The sequence below is a fragment of the Pseudophryne corroboree genome, chromosome 4 (assembly GCF_028390025.1).
Source record: "Pseudophryne corroboree isolate aPseCor3 chromosome 4, aPseCor3.hap2, whole genome shotgun sequence".
NCBI classification, from domain to species: Eukaryota; Metazoa; Chordata; class Amphibia; order Anura; family Myobatrachidae; genus Pseudophryne; species Pseudophryne corroboree.
Genome location: NC_086447.1, coordinates 41,972,437 through 41,994,090, shown reverse-complemented (window position 1 = coordinate 41,994,090; position 21,654 = coordinate 41,972,437). Strand labels below are relative to the sequence as shown.

Below are 21,654 nucleotides of genomic sequence, written 5' to 3'. Positions count from 1 at the left end.
ACTCTAACACTCCCATCCTGCAGCCTAAACCTAACCCTCCGTCCACCGCAGCCTAACCCTCCCACCCTGCAGCCTAAACCTAACCCTCCGTCCACCGCAGCCTAACCCTCCCACCCTGCAGCCTAAACCTAACCCTCCGTCCACCGCAGCCTAACCCTAACCCTCCCACCCTGCAGCCTAAACCTAACCCTCCGTCCACCGCAGCCTAACCCTAAACCCCCCACCCTGCAGCTTAAACCTAACCCTCCGTCCACCGCAGCCTAACCCTCCCACCCTGCAGCCTAAACCTAACCCTCCGTCCACCGCAGCCTAACTCTAACACTACCCAGTGGTGCCTAACCCTCCTCGGCAGTCCTTCGTTTGGGATCCCGACATTCAGGATTCCGGCATCGGCATTGCGACCCATGACGGGGGTCCCAATGACAGCTTTCTGAGCAGTGCCGGGATCCCGAACGCCTCCCCTCACCCTCTTCATCACATCCTTCTAGTTCAGCGTCAGTAGGGTTATAGAAATCTCCTTTTAGGATCGGGGTCCTGAGATTTCCAGGTTTATTCCCTGAACACCAGCGAGTTTATCTAGACTAAGCCGAGTCTCCTGACGCCAGGATCTGATGCGCAACAGTCACCAAACACACACCAAGACTGGAACAAGTAGTAATAGTTTCATTGTACTGGATACACTGCACATAGAATATTTCTGGCACTGTAAGGAACTAGGATATACAATGTGATATACAGTATAATGTATATTTCATAAACCAGTTTCTGGGTAAAATGTAATGAGACCCCTCCCCCCATGCCCCGGATTCCGTCCTGACCACATCTGGATGGTTCGGGTTTAGCATCTGCTTCTTGGTCGGATATTATCACTCTGCTGCGCTTGCAGTGCATCAACAGAACTCTGCAATGTGAAGATTACCGCCAACTCCTGCCACCGCCACAGCCTGACCGTCGCGGGCAGCGTCTACCGTCTGCACGGTCTTATTGGACAGCGAAACCTCTCCGAGAATCTGTAAAGGAAGATATTATGGAGTACATCAAATAGGCCGTCTCAGTCCTTACACATACGGACGCACAGGTGTACACTAGGGAAGGAGGTTGTAGCGCCAGCTGAATAAAGTCGCAGGCAGGAGACCGCCAGTAGGCGCTGCTGCCGACGCATCTGAATCAGGGCCATTTATATCTGCCCCACTGCAGTGCAACATGGTTTCACCAAGGTACAAAGTTACTTTCTATCTATTCCCAATAAGGTTATGCTATAACCCACAGGAACCAATCAGATACTAACGTTCGTCACTCTATAACAACTTAGACTTACATCTAAAATCTCATATGTTGCCATGGGTTACAGCACAAGTCGGAACCTCTGGCTGGTATATAATTTATTGGTATTTGGTATGAACTTTAGTGACCGCTTATTGGGTGGGAAAGGCAGGTACAGTAAGTAGCTGCAGGTCCTGTGAGTTATTGGGTGGGAAAGGCAGGTAGAGTAAGTAGCTGCAGGTCCTGTGAGTTATTGGGTGGGAAAGGCAGGTAGAGTAAGTAGCTGCAGGTCCTGTGAGTTATTGGGTGGGACAGGCAGGTACAGTAAGCAGCTGCAGGTCCTGTGAGTTATTGGGTGGGACAAGCAGGTACAGTAAGTAGCTGCAGGTCCTGTGAGTTATTGGGTAGGACAGGTAGGTACAGTAAGTAGCTGCAGGTCCTGTGAGTTATTGGGTGGGACAGGCAGGTACAGTAAGTAGCTGCAGGTCCTGTGAGTTATTGTGTGGGACAGGCAGGTACAGTAAGTAGCTGCAGGTCCTGTGAGTTATTAGGTGGGACAGGCAGGTACAGTAAGTAGCTGCAGGTCCTGTGAGTTATTGGGTGGGACAGGCAGGTACAGTAAGTAGCTGCAGGTCCTGTGAGTTATTTGGTGGGAAAGGCAGGTAGAGTAAGTAGCTGCAGGTCCTGTGAGTTATTGGGTGGGAAAGGCAGGTACAGTAAGTAGCTGCAGGTCCTGTGAGTTATTTGGTGGGAAAGGCAGGTAGAGTAAGTAGCTGCAGGTCCTGTGAGTTATTGGGTGGGAAAGGCAGGTACAGTAAGTAGCTGCAGGTCCTGTGAGTTATTGGGTGGGAAAGGCAGGTAGAGTAAGTAGCTGCAGGTCCTGTGAGTTATTGGGTGGGACAGGCAGGTACAGTAAGCAGCTGCAGGTCCTGTGAGTTATTGGGTGGGAAAGGCAGGTAGAGTAAGCAGCTGCAGGTCCTGTGAGTTATTGGGTGGGACAGGCAGGTACAGTAAGCAGCTGCAGGTCCTGTGAGTTATTGGGCGGGACAGGCAGGTACAGTAAGTAGCTGCAGGTCCTGTGAGTTATTGGGTGGGGCAGGCAGGTACAGTAAGTAGCTGCAGGTCCTGTGAGTTATTGGGTGGGACAGGCAGGTACAGTAAGTAGCTGCAGGTCCTGTGAGTTATTGGGTGGGAAAGGCAGGTAGAGTAAGTAGCTGCAGGTCCTGTGAGTTATTGGGTGGGACAGGCAGGTACAGTAAGTAGCTGCAGGTCCTGCGAGTTATTGGGTGGGACAGGCAGGTACTGTAAGTAGCTGCAGGTCCTGTGTGTTATTGGGTGGGCGGAAGGATGCAGCCCTATGGTGATTGACCGCATAGCCAGCGACACGGCGTTGCGGGGGCACAGTGAGCAAAACGAGCATGTCAGGAGCGTTTTCAGGGCAGCTGCGTGACATCACGCGCAGCCGTTTCGAAAAACATGTCTCTGGACCATCTGCCAGCGCAGCCACGGGTCAACCTCAAATCAATGCGTCCGCAATTAAATTGGGGTGGTGCCACAAACATGCTGGGCAGCCTTGCCCTGTACTGGGAGGCTCCCAGCATGTGAGCAGATGGACGCAGATCTTACTGCGAGAAGCAAGGGCTGCGCTCATCACTGAATGGGTGTAGTATGACTCGCCGGCTGTCGGGATCCCGACCGCTGGTATGCAGACAGCGGGGTGATCGCAAAAGAGCCCCTTGCGGGCTCGCTGCTCTCGCCATGCTGCGGGCACGGCGCGCTACGCTATTGGCTATGCGCGCCACACTATTTATTCTCCCTACAGCGGTGTCGTGGACCCCCCAAGAGGGAGAACAGCTGTAGGTTTCCCGGCGGTCTGGATTCCGGCGCCGGAAAGCTGAGCGTCGGGATCCCTACAGCCGGTACTGTATATCGAGTGCCACCCCTCTGAATAACCCCCTCAGGGACATCTGCTGCCTGTATCACCACTGAGTAATACTGCATAGGGACATCTGCTGTCTGTATCACCACTGAGTAATGCTGCACAGGGACATCTGCTGTCTGTATCACCACTGAGTAATACTGCATAGGGACATCTGCTGTCTGTATCACCACTGAGTAATGCTGCATAGGGACATCTGCTGTCTGTATCACCACTGAGTAACGCTGCACAGGGACATCTGCTGTCTGTATCACCACTGAGTAACACTGCACAGGGACATCTGCTGTCTGTATCACCACTGAGTAACGCTGCACAGGGACATCTGCCTTCTGTATCACCACTGAGTAACGCTGCACAGGGACATCTGCTGTCTGTATCACCACTGAGTAACGCTGCACAGGGACATCTGCTGTCTGTATCACCACTGAGTAACGCTGCACAGGGACATCTGCTGTCTGTATCACCACTGAATAACGCTGCACAGGGACATCTGCTGTCTGTATCACCACTGAGTAACGCTGCACAGGGACATCTGCTGCCTGTATCACCACTGAGTAATGCTGCACAGGGACATCTGCTGTCTGTATCACCACTGAGTAACGCTGCATAGGGACATCTGCTGTCTGTATCACCAGTTCACCACTGAATAACGCTGCACAGGGACATCTGCTGTCTGTATCACCACTGAGTAATACTGCACAGGGACATCTGCTGTCTGTATCACCACTGAGTAATGCTGCACAGGGACATCTGCTGTCTGTATCACCACTGAGTAATGCTGCACAGGGACATCTGATGTCTGTATCACCACTGAGTAACGCTGCACAGGGACATTTGCTGTCTGTATCACCACTGAGTAACGCTGCACAGGGACATCTGCTGTCTGTATCACCACTGAGTAACGCTGCACAGGGACATCTGCTGTCTGTATCACCACTGAGTAACGCTGCACAGGGACATCTGCTGTCTGTATCACCACTGAGTAACACTGCACAGGGACATCTGCTGCCTGTATCACCACTGAGTAATGCTGTATAGGAACATCTGCTGTCTGTATCACCACTGAGTAACGCTGCACAGGGACATCTGCTGTCTGTATCACCACTGAGTAACGCTGCACAGGGACATCTGCTGCCTGTATCACCACTGAGTAACGCTGCACAGGGACATCTGCTGCCTGTATCACCACTGAGTAATGCTGCACAGGGACATCTGCTGTCTGTATCACCACTGAGTAATACTGCACAGGGACATCTGCTGTCTGTATCACCACTGAGTAACGCTGCACAGGGACATCTGCTGCCTGTATCACCACTGAGTAATGCTGCACAGGGACATCTGCTGTCTGTGTCACCACTGAGTAATACTGCAGGGACATCTGCTGCCTGTATCACCACTGAGTAACGCTGCACAGGGACATCTGCTGTCTGTATCACCACTGAGTAATACTGCAGGGACATCTGCTGCCTGTATCACCACTGAGTAACGCTGCACAGGGACATCTGCTGTCTGTATCACCACTGAGTAACGCTGCACAGGGACATCTGCTGTCTGTATCACCACTGAGTAATACTGCACAGGGACATCTGCTGTCTGTATCACCACTGAGTAACGCTGCACAGGGACATCTGCTGTCTGTATCACCACTGAGTAATACTGCACAGGGACATCTGCTGTCTGTATCACCACTGAGTAACGCTGCACAGGGACATCTGCTGTCTGTATCACCACTGAGTAACGCTGCACAGGGACATCTGCTGTCTGTATCACCACTGAGTAATGCTGCACAGGGACATCTGCTGTCTGTATCACCACTGAGTAACGCTGCACAGGGACATCTGCTGTCTGTATCACCACTGAGTAACGCTGCACAGGGACATCTGCTGCCTGTGTCACCACTGAGTAACGCTGCACAGGGACATCTGCTGTCTGTATCACCACTGAGTAACGCTGCACAGGGACATCTGCTGTCTGTATCACCACTGAGTAACGCTGCACAGGGACATCTGCTGCCTGTGTCACCACTGAGTAACGCTGCACAGGGACATCTGCTGTCTGTATCACCACTGAGTAATGCTGCACAGGGACATCTGCTGCCTGTGTCACCACTGAGTAATGCTGCACAGGGACATCTGCTGTCTGTATCACCACTGAGTAATACTGCACAGGGACATCTGCTGTCTGTATCACCACTGAGTAACGCTGCACAGGGACATCTGCTGTCTGTATCACCACTGAGTAACGCTGCACAGGGACACCTGCTGTCTGTGTCACCACTGAGTAATACTGCAGGGACATCTGCTGCCTGTATCACCACTGAGTAACGCTGCACAGGGACATCTGCTGTCTGTATCACCACTGAGTAATACTGCAGGGACATCTGCTGCCTGTATCACCACTGAGTAACGCTGCACAGGGACATCTGCTGTCTGTATCACCACTGAGTAATACTGCAGGGACATCTGCTGCCTGTATCACCACTGAGTAACGCTGCACAGGGACATCTGCTGTCTGTATCACCACTGAGTAATACTGCAGGGACATCTGCTGCCTGTATCACCACTGAGTAACGCTGCACAGGGACATCTGCTGTCTGTATCACCACTGAGTAACGCTGCACGGGGACATCTGCTGTCTGTATCACCACTGAGTAATACTGCACAGGGACATCTGCTGTCTGTATCACCACTGAGTAACGCTGCACAGGGACATCTGCTGTCTGTATCACCACTGAGTAATACTGCACAGGGACATCTGCTGTCTGTATCACCACTGAGTAACGCTGCACAGGGACATCTGCTGTCTGTATCACCACTGAGTAACGCTGCACAGGGACATCTGCTGTCTGTATCACCACTGAGTAATGCTGCACAGGGACATCTGCTGTCTGTATCACCACTGAGTCACGCTGCACAGGGACATCTGCTGTCTGTATCACCACTGAGTAACGCTGCACAGGGACATCTGCTGCCTGTGTCACCACTGAGTAACGCTGCACAGGGACATCTGCTGTCTGTATCACCACTGAGTAACGCTGCACAGGGACATCTGCTGTCTGTATCACCACTGAGTAACGCTGCACAGGGACATCTGCTGTCTGTATCACCACTGAATAACGCTGCACAGGGACATCTGCTGTCTGTATCACCACTGAGTAACGCTGCACAGGGACATCTGCTGTCTGTATCACCACTGAGTAACGCTGCACAGGGACATCTGCTGTCTGTATCACCACTGAGTAACGCTGCACAGGGACATCTGCTGTCTGTATCACCACTGAGTAATGCTGCACAGGGACATCTGCTGCCTGTGTCACCACTGAGTAATGCTGCACAGGGACATCTGCTGTCTGTATCACCACTGAGTAATACTGCACAGGGACATCTGCTGTCTGTATCACCACTGAGTAACGCTGCACAGGGACATCTGCTGTCTGTGTCACCACTGAGTAATACTGCAGGGACATCTGCTGCCTGTATCACCACTGAGTAACGCTGCACAGGGACATCTGCTGTCTGTATCACCACTGAGTAATACTGCAGGGACATCTGCTGCCTGTATCACCACTGAGTAACGCTGCACAGGGACATCTGCTGTCTGTATCACCACTGAGTAATACTGCAGGGACATCTGCTGCCTGTATCACCACTGAGTAACGCTGCACAGGGACATCTGCTGTCTGTATCACCACTGAGTAACACTGCAGGGACATCTGCTGCCTGTATCACCACTGAGTAACGCTGCACAGGGACATCTGCTGTCTGTATCACCACTGAGTAACGCTGCACGGGGACATCTGCTGTCTGTATCACCACTGAGTAATACTGCACAGGGACATCTGCTGTCTGTATCACCACTGAGTAACGCTGCACAGGGACATCTGCTGTCTGTATCACCACTGAGTAACACTGCACAGGGACATCTGCTGTCTGTATCACCACTGAGTAACGCTGCACAGGGACATCTGCTGTCTGTATCACCACTGAGTAACGCTGCACTGGGACATCTGCTGTCTGTATCACCACTGAGTAATGCTGCACAGGGACATCTGCTGTCTGTATCACCACTGAGTAACGCTGCACAGGGACATCTGCTGTCTGTATCACCACTGAGTAACGCTGCACAGGGACATCTGCTGCCTGTGTCACCACTGAGTAACGCTGCACAGGGACATCTGCTGTCTGTATCACCACTGAGTAACGCTGCACAGGGACATCTGCTGTCTGTATCACCACTGAGTAACGCTGCACAGGGACATCTGCTGTCTGTATCACCACTGAATAACGCTGCACAGGGACATCTGCTGTCTGTATCACCACTGAGTAACGCTGCACAGGGACATCTGCTGTCTGTATCACCACTGAGTAACGCTGCACAGGGACATCTGCTGTCTGTATCACCACTGAGTAACGCTGCACAGGGACATCTGCTGTCTGTATCACCACTGAGTAATGCTGCACAGGGACATCTGCTGCCTGTGTCACCACTGAGTAATGCTGCACAGGGACATCTGCTGTCTGTATCACCACTGAGTAATACTGCACAGGGACATCTGCTGTCTGTATCACCACTGAGTAACGCTGCACAGGGACATCTGCTGTCTGTATCACCACTGAGTAACGCTGCACAGGGACATCTGCTGTCTGTATCACCACTGAGTAACGCTGCACAGGGACATCTGCTGTCTGTATCACCACTGAGTAACGCTGCACAGGGACATCTGCTGTCTGTATCACCACTGAGTAACGCTGCACAGGGACATCTGCTGTCTGTATCACCACTGAGTAACGCTGCACAAGGACATCTGCTGTCTGTATCACCACTGAGTAATGCTGCACAGGGACATCTGCTGTCTGTGTCACCACTGAGTAATGCTGCACAGGGACATCTGCCTTCTGTATCACCACTGAGTAATGCTGCACAGGGACATCTGCTGTCTGTATCACCACTGAGTAATGCTGCACAGGGACATCTGCTGTCTGTATCACCACTGAGTAACGCTGCACAGGGACATCGGCTGCCTGTATCACCACTGAGTAACGCTGCACAGGGACATCTGCTGTCTGTATCACCACTGAGTAACGCTGCACAGGGACATCTGCTGTCTGTATCACCACTGAGTAATGCTGCACAGGGACATCTGCTGTCTGTATCACCACTGAGTAACGCTGCACAGGGACATCTGCTGTCTGTATCACCACGGAGTAATACTGTATAGGGACATCTGCTGTCTGTATCACCACTGAGTAACGCTGCACAGGGACATCTGCTGTCTGTATCACCACTGAGTAATACTGTATAGGGAGAATCTGGAAGGGAAACCAGTGACACCTGTATTGGGTGAATGGACAGAAGTACAGCGAGAATGGGGCCACCTGATAAGAAAAGATGGATTATCCAGGAGTACAGTACCGAGCCTCTGTGGGATGGGTTATGTATGAACCGCGGTAGCTGTGTCTCCGTCTCGGTTATGGGATTATCCAGCACAAACACATTTACTATACACAAATCCAGGTGCGTAAAGCGCCTGTCAACACACAGTATATTCTATACAGGTGACGGACACTCTCCTGGGGGGAAGGAAAGAGGGGAAAGCCTTCCGCTAATCCCAGATTACTTGTGCTCACAGCAACCAGAGCACACAAAACAAGAATATAAATTCAACTAAAAAAGCCCTGAGTTTCCCGTAATAGACACTGATCATGGCAAACACGCCAGCACAGGATAAAATGACAGTACAGGTTGAGTATCCCATATCCATATATTCCGAAATACGGAATATTCCGAAATACGGACTTTTTTGAGTGAGAGTGAGATCGTGAAACCTTTGTTTTTTGATGGCTTAATGTACACAAACTTTGTTTAATACACAAAGTTATTAATAATATTGTATTACATGACCTTCAGGCTGTGTGTATAAGGTGTATATGAAACATAAATGAATTGTGTGAATGTAGACACACTTTGTTTAATGCACAATGTTATAAAAAATATTGGCTAAAATTACCTTCAGGCTGTGTGTATAAGGTGTATATGTAACATAAATGCATTCTGTGCTTAGATTTAGGTCCCATAACCATGGTATCTCATTATGGTATGCAATTATTCCAAAATACGGAAAAATCCCATATCCAAAATACCTCTGGTCCCAAGCATTTTGGATAAGGGAGACTCAACCTGTATTACAAGTTACTAGCCAGTCAGGCAAATTAAGGCGCCATCTACATATTTTACATGCTGCGGGAAGATGTTCAGAGTTGCAACCTGTAGGGATAACGGCGGCCATCTTTCTCCAAGGACTCGTACAGCCCGGATCCGGGTAGCGCTGTATCTATCTGCAGGATGACAACTGCTATTGGGTACAGTGGTGGTCATTCCAAGTTGATCGCTAGCTGCATTCGTTCGCTGTGCAGCAATGAGGAAAAAAACTGCACTTTTGCGCATGCGTATGCGGCGCAATGCCTACACGCGACGTACTATTACAATGAACTATGTAGTTTCACACAAGGTCTAGTGAAGCTTTTCAGTCGCACTGCTGGCCGCAGAGTGATTGACATGAAGTGGGCGTTTCTGGGTGTCAACTGACTGTTTTCAGGGAGTGTTCAAAAAAACGCAGGTGTGCCAGGAAAAACGCAGGCGTGGCTGGGCGGACTCAGGGCGTGTTCGTGACATCAAAACCGGAACTGATCAGTCTGAAGTGATCGCAAGCGCTGAGTAGGTCTGAAGCTACTCTGAAACTGCACAAAATTATTTTGTAGCCGCTCTGCGATCCTTTCGTTCGCACTTCTGCTAAGCTAAAATACACTCCCAGTGGGAGGCCGCATAGCGTTTGCACGGCTGCTAAAAACTGCTAGCGAGCGAACAACTCGGAATGACCACAAGTGTACAGCTCAGCTAGCTATCCATGAATCCTGGCCTGTTAGTGTGCCTTGAGGACTGCGGTTGGGAATCCATGGCATACAGCATTAATAAATGAAGAAATACTGACTGAACAGGCTCCTCAGAGCATAAAAGGAAGCTTATAAGGTAGAAACCACCTGTTCTCTCATATAAAATGTAGGAAATTCATTTTTTTTTAAAGAAAGCAGAAATGCTGCGTTCTACTAATACAGCATTTTCTCCTAGATACCAGCGGTGGAACTATAATGGGAGCAGGCAGTGTGGCAGCACTACACATCCCGCACTCAGTTTAATTACCTCTCCATGTCAGCGCTGCAGAAATCACTAGGAAAATGGAGTGGCGGCCATTTTCCTGGAGACTTGTGCATGCGCAGTACATAAGTCACGGGGAAACGTGTCAGGGTCTACTAGAAACTGCGCCGCGGAGAGAATAGGGGGGCCACACCGAGCCTTCCCACGGGCCCTCCTCTCTTTAATCACCGCTGCTACATACGATGCTGTAGTGATGAGATGATAGTGGTGCTATGTAGAACGCAACTTTCCTTGCTGATACCTAGCTGTCCCATGCAAAGACTGGGAAACCTATGGATGAGAGGGAGCCTGCGGCAATGGTGAAAGCCCTCCTTGACGGTAACGTTGGATAAACTGCAAAACGCCCCAATTCCTCCAAACAGCCATTTCCGCTGGAGTTACGATTTTTCAGGAGCCTTAATCAGCTAATAAAGGTTTTTTTTTATGCATAATATTTGTGGAATGTTTCATCAGAAAAATATATTATAGGACTCAACGATATCAAACATTTGTTTTTGCACAAATCGTGTACGATGTTATTGGTTAATCTGTTGGTGAAGTATTCGGCCACAGAATGTGACTTACCTCCTGCGTGTTAACGTTGATGGCGAGAGCGCTGCACGTTCCGCTCCCGCCCGCCAGGACCACGTCGTCGGCGCAGAACCGGGCTGCGTAGAGGAACTCCCCGTGCAGGACGGAGGCGGGAAACGGAACGTCTTGTATCAGGCTGCGGGTCCTCAGCTCCCACAGCTGCAGAGCGTTCTGCGCCACCCAGGACGCAGTCAGGATGTGGTTGTTCTGCTCACACAGGAAACACAAGACCCCAATTACAGGGAAAGCGATCACAAGAAGCGTGTAATAAGTCAGAGCAGATTGTTCAAAGGTGAAAGAAACTGCAGCAGAACCTGTGAACGCTGCAGATGGAAAACAGTATGGTTCTATGACTGGGAACTGTGTGATGTCTCATCTAATAGTGTAATAGAACCGCAGACTATGCAAACACACACGGACTCATTTAAAGGAAATCCAGGTAAAGGGGCGGAGCTAGTCTAATCTAAAAGAGACTCTCTCCGCTACAATCCATTCTGAATGCAGCGGCGAGGGTAATCTTCCTCGCTAGACGTTCATCGTCTGCAGATCCACTCTGTCAGTCCCTCCATTGGTTACCGGTATTCTACCGTATTCAATATAAAATACTTTTACTCACGCACAAGACTATTAACCATACTACATCTATGTACATCTCTTTGCTTATCTCACCATATCTCTCAACCCGGCGAATTCGCTCTGCACAAGATCTACGACTCTCATCCACACTCGTTACTCGCTCCCACTCACCATTGCAGGACTTTATCCGGGCTGCGCACACTCTGTGGAATACCCTACCACGCACAATAAGACTCTCCTCTAGTCTCCAAACCTTCAAGCGTTCCCAGAAAACTCATCTCTTCAGGCTAGCTTATCACATTCCAGAACCGCTCACTCAACCTACATATGCTTTCCTATCTAATTGCATCCCCTTTATGCAGTCCACACATATTTTCTCGCTCTTCACTACCCCTGGCCAACATTGCTGAGTGACCATATCTTACAGCCCACCAAGAGCCTCTGCAATCTGGCAGGACCATTGGGGGTCATTCCCAGTTGTTCGCTAGCTGCTTTCGTTGGCTGCGCAGCGATCAGGCAAAAAAACGGTACTTCTGCGCATGCAGCGCAATGTGCACGCGCGTCGTACTATTACAAAGAACGATGTAGTTTCACACAATGTCTAGCGAAGCTTTTCAGTCGCACTGCTGGCTGTAGAGTGATTGACATGAAGTGGCCGTTACTGGGTGTCAACTGACCGTTTTCAGGGAGTGTTCGAAAAAACGCAGGCGTGACTGGGCGAACGCAGGGCGTGTTTGTGATGTCAAAAGAGGAACTGAACAGTCTGAAGTGATCGCAAGCGCTGAGTAGGTCTGAAGCTACTCTGAAACTGCACAAAAATATTTTGCCGCCGCTCTGCGATCCTTTCGTTCGCACTTCTGCTAAGCTACAATACACTCCCAGTGGGCGGCGGCATAGCGTTTGCACGGCTGCTAAAAACTGCTAGCGAGCGATCAACTCGGAATGACCACCTTTATGTGATAGATAACATCTATCCTTGTGTATGAATGCCTACAGTACTTCCCTATAGAGTGTAAGCTTGCGAGCAGGGCCTTCCTACCTTTATGTTTGTGTGATATTACACAGTTTTGTTTTATCATTGTTGTTTGCAATTGTAAAGCGCAACAGAATTTGCTGCGCTATATAAGAAACTGTTAATAAATAAAAATATAAATAAGTATTGCAATCAGATGTCAGACCTTAGTGAAATATAATAAACCAGAGCGTAATAACTGGCTACGCCTCTGCGACCCTGATGGTGAGGTCACGATAATGGATATAAACATCCGGCCGCAGACACGATGCAGAGGCAGCGGCACAACCACTACTTAGACTTACCCTAATATCAATCCCAGGGCCACAGATATGAGGGCCGTTGATGACGTGTCGGGCTTCCTTCGCCATCCGCTTGTCCCAGACCTTAGGTCAGAAATAATCCCAGCGTAAGTCACAATGCACAGTAATACAATGTCCTACAGCCCCGCTCCCTGTCTCAGTCTCTATCAGTGGAAGATTATTTCGGAGCCTCGTATACTGTACTTAATGATCATGTGACTCATTACAGAATTTCTGTGGCCATTTAAATAAAGATCAAGGATTTTTCACCGTTACTTCAAGGTCACAGGGGACGTTTACTGATGATGAAAACATGTCACACCCCATCTTCTGCGGCCATTGCATAACCCCCTGATATTGTATAATCGCTGCGTCGCGGTTACGCTGAAAGGTTTAAACAATTCAATATGAATCTTTGGCAGCTCTGGGGAAACTATTACTGTGTACACAGATAATCACCGACATTCAGAGAATGCTTCCAGCGTGTCATTATGTAACCTGAGCTCCGCAATTATGTCACTCTGCAAAGTCATGTTATTGTCTGTACCACTGTGTACTTATGCACTTTGGTATAGGTGTTACCCCTGTGTACGGAGCTGCAGAACCACTGTGGCACCATATAAACACTATGGGGGGTCATTCCGAGTTGATCACTAGCTGCCGTTGTTTGCAGCGCAGCGATCAGGCTAAAAAGCGGCATTTCTGCGCATGCGTATGCACCGCAATGCACACTCGTAAAGTACGGGTGCAAAGGCATTTGTTGTTTTGCACAGGTTCTAGCAAAGTTTTCAGTCGCACTGACGGCCGCAAGAAGATTGACAGGAAGTGGGCGTTTCTGGGTGTCAACTGACCGTTTTCAGGGAGTGTTTGCAAAAACGCAGGCGTGGCTGAAAAAACGCAGGAGTGGCTGGCACAGGTGTATGATGTCAAATCTGGACACGAATAGGCTGAAGTGATCGCAAGCGCTGAGTAGGTTCAGAGCTACTCTGAAACCGCACAAACTGTTTTTGCAGAGCTCGGCTGCACATGCGTTCGCACTTCTGCTAAGCTAAAATACACTCCCTAGGCTGCTAAAACTAGCTAGCGAGCAACTCGGAATGACCCCCTATAATCGCAGCTGCGATCCCGTACACAGATACCGTGCAAAGGCATGCTGCTGCCACAGCTGCCTGGAAATGTACTGAGACGCCCGTCGACGGCCTCGCAGATCCCAGTGACTGCGTACAAACACACAGCGGTGGTCGCAGATCTTTCCATAATCAGCCATCTGCTGTAAGTAACCCTATGGTCACGTAGAAAGGCCGCGGGAGCCGAGACAGTGGCGCCATGTTTTCTGCGTACGGGATCGCAAATGTAGGCAGATACGGGCGACTTTATTACACGATGCAGTGTTTGGATTTTTTCTCAATGTGCAAAACACCGGGACGGCAGTTCCAGATCTGACAGTATGAAATAATGCGGCGTGTTGTGCAATTTGGCCTTTTGTAAATCGCACAGTATACAAACCGCACACAGAACCGCTAAGAGCCGCGCCGTTTGGTGAATGCGCACTTTAGGAAATGCCCTTATAAAATTATAAGGGGTTTATTTTTTAAGTGTGGGGTTCTAAAAACTGGCGCTTCCGATCGTGTTTTCCCCCTGAAATTTAAAGGGCAGTGATTTTACTGGCAAAACACGGCGGAACATCGGAAGTTACCGGGTTATAGAACCCCACGTGTAGGTAGAATTAATGGGGGGGTATTCAATTGTTTGAAAATTCTGTTGGGTGTCTGTTTTTTCCTATATAATACAAAGGGAAAAAAACAGACACCCAACAGACTTTTAAAACAATTGAATTCCTCCCCAATGAATGCTTACTTGGCAATTAATATTTTGGTCCAAGCTTTAGGACATAACTACAAATTGCTTTATCCTTATAGACAGCAGTTTGGTTCCATTATATACACTATACATGGATAGACGAAGACGTTTCATTGCAGCGATGAGCGCCTGCTTCTTCGTCCAGTCTGACCATCCACATGGGACCTACAGAAGGTGGTGGGTACAGATGATGAACGTTCATAATAAAACTTATTACCAGCATACACAAATGCAGTGTGTGACGTCATGTTCTCGCTTCTTCAACTTATGGGCTAAGGTGGCAGCATCTGCAGGGGTAGAGAAGTTTCTACTGTCTTACGGGAGATGGTGTGTGGACTGGGTGCTCCCCGTACTTACTGTAAGAGGTTTCAAGAGGGACAAGATTATGTAAGTGAGACCTAGGGGTGGTGAAGGCTCATGTAGGGGGCAGGTACTTGCTTTTGTGTGTGATTTGCAGGAGACTGCACAGCTCTTCCAGCAAATGGACTTGATTGTCCACCACCTCTGATCAGCGGGCATTGAGTCTTAGAGTATATTTTGGGCTGGGTTCGGCGGAGTAAAGGAGTTACATATTTATTTTGTAAGATCAGTGATGGCAACAGGTGAGGGATACAACATGCAATGTATATAAACTTTGCTTAATCGGGCGCTAATACAATATTAAATATATTTAAGAGGCACCAATTATTTTGTTTTGATTTTAGTTAAAGAGCAGCTCCTACGTGGCAACTGGATGCCCTTTAAACTAGAGATAATAAATTAGGTTTCTATAGAAACACTAAGGAGCGCTAATAATATATTCATAAAAGTGATATTTTATTGTTTTTTTCGAAATTAATTACCACAATATAAACAATTTATCTAGTAATTACAAGGTAACATAAAACCACATTAATAATTGAATATGCAGAATGTATATATATTCAGCTGATTAGCTCATTTTAGAGAAGCAGTACTGCAGTCCAAGGTAAGACGTTATTTATTAAGGAAGTCCTCCAATTTGGTATAGTTAAATATGGAATGAAAAAAGCGTCCCAATGCTTTTTTGGATAGAGGATGCTTTATATTTGTTGTAAAGTTCCTCGTTTAAGAGGCACTGATCTCACCCGTGGTGACTGATTCCCGTTGGTGGCAATTTGCAGCATGAACTACGAGCGACTGGAAGTAAACCTCCTTATCATGTCAGGAGGAAGCGCCGCGGGTTCTCAGTAGTCAGTCTGCAGACGGGGCTTCTCAAGCACAGCGGTGGAGCATAAGGATGTACCGTCTCATCAGGCGCCAACAAGGGGGAGACCTCGAGATTAGAGCAGGGTATTGGAGGATAAATGAGAACTCCTTTAGTGGACAAGCAGTGCCCGCAGCCCTCAACGCGTTTCTCCGCCCTAAACGAACGGCGGTTTCATCAGGAGGTGTGAATAAAGCATCCTCTATCCAAAAAAGCATTGGGACGCTTTTTTCATTTCATATTTAACTATACCAAATTGGAGGACTTCCAATAACGTCTTACCTTGGACTGCAGTACTGCTTCTCTAAAATGAGTCAATCAGCTGGATATATATACATTCTGCATATTCAATTATTAATGTGGTTTTATGTTACCTTGTAATTACTAGATAAATTGTTTATATTGTGGTAATTAATTTCGAAAAAAAACAATAAAATATCACTTTTATGAATATATTATTAGCGCTCCTTAGTGTTTCTATAGAAACCTAATTTATTATCAACAGGTGAGGGAGACTGACCGTGTGACACATTTAATGGTGACCTGCAAACTAGCAAAACTAAGAGTAGATATTCCAGGCAGCAGTATCCCCCTAATCTATACACCCTGTATACTGCGCACCTGTCACCCGCGTGAGGCCACCGTGACACAAAGCCGCACAATGACACATGGGCTCTCCTCTAGTTCTGCTGCTAGGAATGGGATGACAATAGTAGACGGGGATTCAGTTAGACATGCCAAAAAAATAAGAATTTACTTACCGATAATTCTATTTCTCGTAGTCCGTAGTGGATGCTGGGAACTCCGTAAGGACCATGGGGAATAGCGGCTCCGCAGGAGACAGGGCACATCTAAAGAAAGCTTTAGGATCACCTGGTGTGCACTGGCTCCTCCCCCTATGACCCTCCTCCAAGCCTCAGTTAGGATACTGTGCCCGGACGAGCGTACACAATAAGGAAGGATTTTGAATCCCGGGTAAGACTCATACCAGCCACACCAATCACACTGTACAACTTGTGATCTGAACCCAGTTAACAGCATGATAATAGAGAAACCTCTATAAAAGATGGCTCACTACAACAATAACCCGAATTTTTTGGTAACAATAATTATGTACCAGTATTGCAGACAATCCGCACTTGGGATGGGCGCCCAGCATCCACTACGGACTACGAGAAATAGAATTATCGGTAAGTAAATTCTTATTTTCTCTGACGTCCTAGTGGATGCTGGGAACTCCGTAAGGACCATGGGGATTATACCAAAGCTCCCAAACGGGCGGGAGAGTGCGGATGACTCTGCAGCACCGAATGAGAGAACTCCAGGTCCTCCTCAGCCAGGGTATCAAATTTGTAGAAGTTTACAAACGTATTTGCTCCTGACGAAGTAACTGCTCGGCAAAGTTGTAAAGCCGAGACCCCTCGGGCAGCTGCCCAAGATGAGCCCACCTTCCTTGTGGAGTGGGCATTTTAAGATTTTTGGCTGTGGCAAGCCTGCCACAGAACGTGCAAGCTGAATTGTACTACAAATCCAACGAGCAATCGTCTGCTTAGAAGCAGGAGCACCCAGTTTGTTGGGTGCATACAGGATAAACAGCGAGTCAGATTTTCTGACTCCAGCCGTCCTGGAAACATATATTTTCAGGGCCCTGACCACGTCAAGCAACTTGGAATCCTCCAAGTCCTTAGTAGCCGCAGGTACCACAATAGGTTGCATCATGTGGAATGCAGAAACCACCTTAGGTAGAAATTGAGGACAAGTCCTCAATTCTGCCCTGTCAGAATGAAATATTAAATAAGGGCTTTTATATGATAAAGCCGCCAGTTCTGACACACGCCTGGCTGAAGCCAGGGCTAACAGCATCGTCACCTTCCATGTGAGATATTTTAAGTCCACAGTGGTGAGTAGTTCAAACCAATGTGACTTTAGGAAACTCAACACAACATTGAGATCCCAAGGTGCCACTGGAGGCACAAAAGGAGGCTGTATATGCAGTACCCCTTTTACAAATGTCTGAACTTCAGGCACTGAAGCCAGTTCCTTTTGGAAGAAAATCGACAGGGCCGAAATTTGAACCTTAATGGGCCCTAATCTTAGGCCCATAGACAGTCCTGTTTGCAGGAAATGGAGGAAACGACCCAGTTGAAATTCCTCTGTAGGGGCCTTCTTGGCCTCCCACCACGCAACATATTTTCGCCAAATGCGGTGATAATGTTTTGCGGTTACGTCCTTCCTGGCCTTGACCAGGGTAGGGATGACTTCATCTGGAATGCCTTTTTCCTTCAGGATCCGGCGTTCAACCGCCAAGCCGTCAAACGCAGCCGCGGTAAGTCTTGGAACAGACAAGGCCCCTGCTGGAGCAGGTCCTTTCTTAGAGGTAGAGGCCACGGTTCGTCCGTGAGCATCTCTTGAAGTTCCGGATACCAAGTCCTTCTTGGCCAATCCGGAACCACGAGTATAGTTCTTACTCCTCTCCTTCTTATGATTCTCAGTACTTTTGGTATGAGAGGCAGAGGAGGGAACACATACACTGACTGGTACACCCACGGTGTTACCAGAGCGTCCACCACTATTGCCTGAGGGTCCCCTGACCTGGCGCAATATCTGTCTAGTTGTTTGTTTAGACGGGACGCCATTATGTCCACCTTTGGTTTTTCCCCAACGGTTTACAATCAGGTGGAAGACTTCTGGGTGAAGTCCCCACTCTCCCGGGTGAAGGTCGTGTCTGCTGAGGAAGTCTGCTTCCCAGTTGTCCACTCCCGGAATGAACACTGCTGACAGTGCTATCACATGATTTTCCGGCCAGCGAAGAATCCTTGCAGCTTCTGCCATTGCCCCCCTGCTTCCCGTGCCGCCCTGTCTGTTTACGTGGGCGACTGACGTGATGTTGTCCGATTGGATCAATACCGCCTGACCCTGAAGCAGGGGTTTCGCTTGACTTAGGGCATTGTAAATGGCCCTTAGTTCCAGAATGTTTATATGAAGAGATGTCTCCAGGCTTGACCATAAGCCCTGGAAATTCCTTCCCTGTGTGACTGCTCCCCAGCCTCGCAGGCTGGCATCCGTGGCCACCAGGACCCAGTCCCGAATGCCGAATCTGCGGCCCTCTAGAAGATGAGCACTCTGCAACCACCACAGGAGGGATACCCTTGTCCCCGGTGACAGGGTTATCCGCTGAAGCATCTGAAGATGCGACCCGGACCATTTGTCCAGTAGGTTCCACTGGAAAGTCTTGCGTGGAATCTGCCGAATGGGATTGCTTCGTAGGAAGCCACCATTTTTACCCAGAACCCTTGTGCATTGATGCACTGAGACTTGGTTCGGTTTTAGGAGGTTCCTGACTAGCTCGGATAACTCCCTGGCTTTCTCCTCCGGGAGAAACACCTTCTTTCTGGACTGTGTCCAGGATCATCCCTAGGAACAGAAGACAAGACGTCGGAACCAGCTGCGATTTTGGAATATTGAGAATCCAATTGTGCTGCCGCAACACTACCTGATATAGTGTTACACCGATCTCCAACTGTTCCCTGGATCTTACCCTTATCAGGGAATCGTCCAAGTAACGGATAACTAAAATTCCCTTCCTTCGAAGGAATATCATCATTACGGTCATTACTTCAGTAAAGACCCGGGGTGCCGTGGACCATCCCTACGGCAGCGTCCGAACTGATAGTGACAGTTCTGTACCATAACCTGAAATACCCTTGGTGAGAAGGGTAAATTTTGACCTGAAGGTAAGCATCCTTGATGTCCCGAGACATCATGTAGTCCCCTTCTTCCAGGTTTGCAATCACTGCTCTGAGTGACTCAATTTTGAATTTGAACCTCTGTATGCAAGTGTTCAAAGATTTTAGATTTTAGATTTTAAAATCGGTCTCCCCGAGCCGTCTGGCTTCGGTACCACAATAGTGTGGAATAATACCCCGTTCCCTGTTGCAGGAGGGGTACCTTGATTATCACCTGCTGGGAATACAGCTTGTGAATGGTTTCCAAACTTGCCTCCCTGTCAGCGGGAGACGTCGGTAAAACAGACCTTTGGAAACGGCGAGGGGGATACGTCTCGAATTCCAATTTGTACCCCTGAAATATTACCAGAAGGATCCAGGGGTCTACTTGCGAGTGAGCCCACTGCGCACTGAAATTCATTGAGAACGGGACCCCACCGTGCCTGAACTTGTAAAGCCCTAGCGTCATACTGAGGGCTTGGCAGAGGCGGAAAAGAGTTTCTGTTCCTTGGAACTGGCTGATCTCTGCAGCCATTTTCCTCTCCCTCTGTCACGAGCAGAAAAGAGGAACCCTTTTGTCCGCTTGCCAACCAGGCCTGCGCCTGATAATACGGCGTCTTATTTTGAGAGGCGACCTGGGGTACATCCCCTCTTTTAAGGCAATACTTCCAAATGCCGTTTGGAATCCGCATCACCTGACCACTTTACTGGTATAATTGGACAACGCACTTATACTTGATGCCAGTCGGCAAATATTCCGCTGTGCATCATGCATATATAGAAATGCATCTTTTAATTGCTCTATAGGCAATAATATACTGTCCTTATCTAGGATATCATAATTCCAGTCAGGGAATCCGACCACGCCAACCCAGCACTGCACATCCAGGCTGAGGCGATTGCTGGTCGCAGTATAACACCAGTATGTGTGTAAATACATTTTAGGATACCCTCCTGCTTTCTATCAGCAGGATCCTTAAGGGCGGCCATCTCCAGAGAGGGTAGAGCCCTTGTACAAGCGTGTGAGCGCCTTATCCCCCCTAGGGGGTGTTTCCCAACGCACCCTAACCTCTGGCGGGAAAAGGTATACTGCCAATAACTTTTTAGAGATTATCAATTGTTATCGGGGGGAAACCCACGCATCATCACACACCTCATTTTATTTCTCAGATTCAGGAAAACTACAGGAAGTTTTTCCTCACCAAACATAATACCCCTTTTTTTGGTGGTATTTATATTATCAGAAGAGTGTAAACTTTTTCCATTGCCTCAATCATGCAATGTGTGGCCCTATTTGAAATCACGGTTGTCTCTTCACCGTCGACACAGGAGTCAGTATCCGTGTCGGCGTCTGTATCTGAGGTAACGGGCGCTTTAGAGCCCCTGTATGAGACGTCTGGACATGCACAAGCTGAGTAGCCGGCTGTCTCATGTCAACCACTGTCTTTTATACAAAGCTGACACTGTCACGCAATTTCAACAGTACATCCACTCAGGTGTCGACCCCCCAGGGGGTGACAACACTATTACAGACACTCTACTCCGTCTCCTCATCATTTTTCTCCTCATACATGTCGACACAAACGTACCGACACAGCACACACACAGGGAATGCTCTGATAGAGGACAGGACCCCACTAGCCCTTTGGGGAGACAGAGGGAGAGTTTGCCAGCACACACCAGAGCGCTATATATATATATATATATAGGGATAACCTTATATAAGTGTTTTTCCCTTTATAGCTGCTGTATTGTTTATACTGCGCCTAATTTGTGCCCCCCTCTCTTTTTTAACCCCTTTCTGTAGTGTAGTGACTGCAGGGGAGAGCCAGGGAGCTTCCCTCCAACTGAGCTGTGAGGGAAAATGGCGCCAGTGTGCTGAGGAGATAGGCTCCGCCCCTTTCTCGGCGTCCTTATCATCCGTTTTCTTGTATGTTTTGGCAGGGGTTAAATGCATCCATATAGCCCAG

The 21,654-nt window shown here is 48.6% G+C and overlaps 1 protein-coding gene across 2 annotated transcripts in view; it reads right to left on the bottom strand.

Moving 5' to 3' along the window:
- Positions 1-643: 643 nt before the first annotated feature.
- The window catches only part of LOC134908833 (uncharacterized), a 33,181-nt gene continuing 12,170 nt past the window's right edge, over positions 644-21,654 (bottom strand). The window contains exons 6-8 of one of the 2 annotated variants that reach the window (XM_063915006.1): positions 12,878-12,958; positions 10,979-11,191; positions 644-1,010 (exon numbers count right to left, since the gene is read on the bottom strand). In XM_063915006.1, coding sequence (XP_063771076.1) covers positions 891-1,010; positions 10,979-11,191; positions 12,878-12,958 — 414 coding nt within the window. In that variant the 3' untranslated portion in view covers positions 644-890. The remainder of the gene's footprint in view (positions 1,011-10,978; positions 11,192-12,877; positions 12,959-21,654) is intronic. The other variant, XM_063915007.1, reaches the window with a different exon arrangement.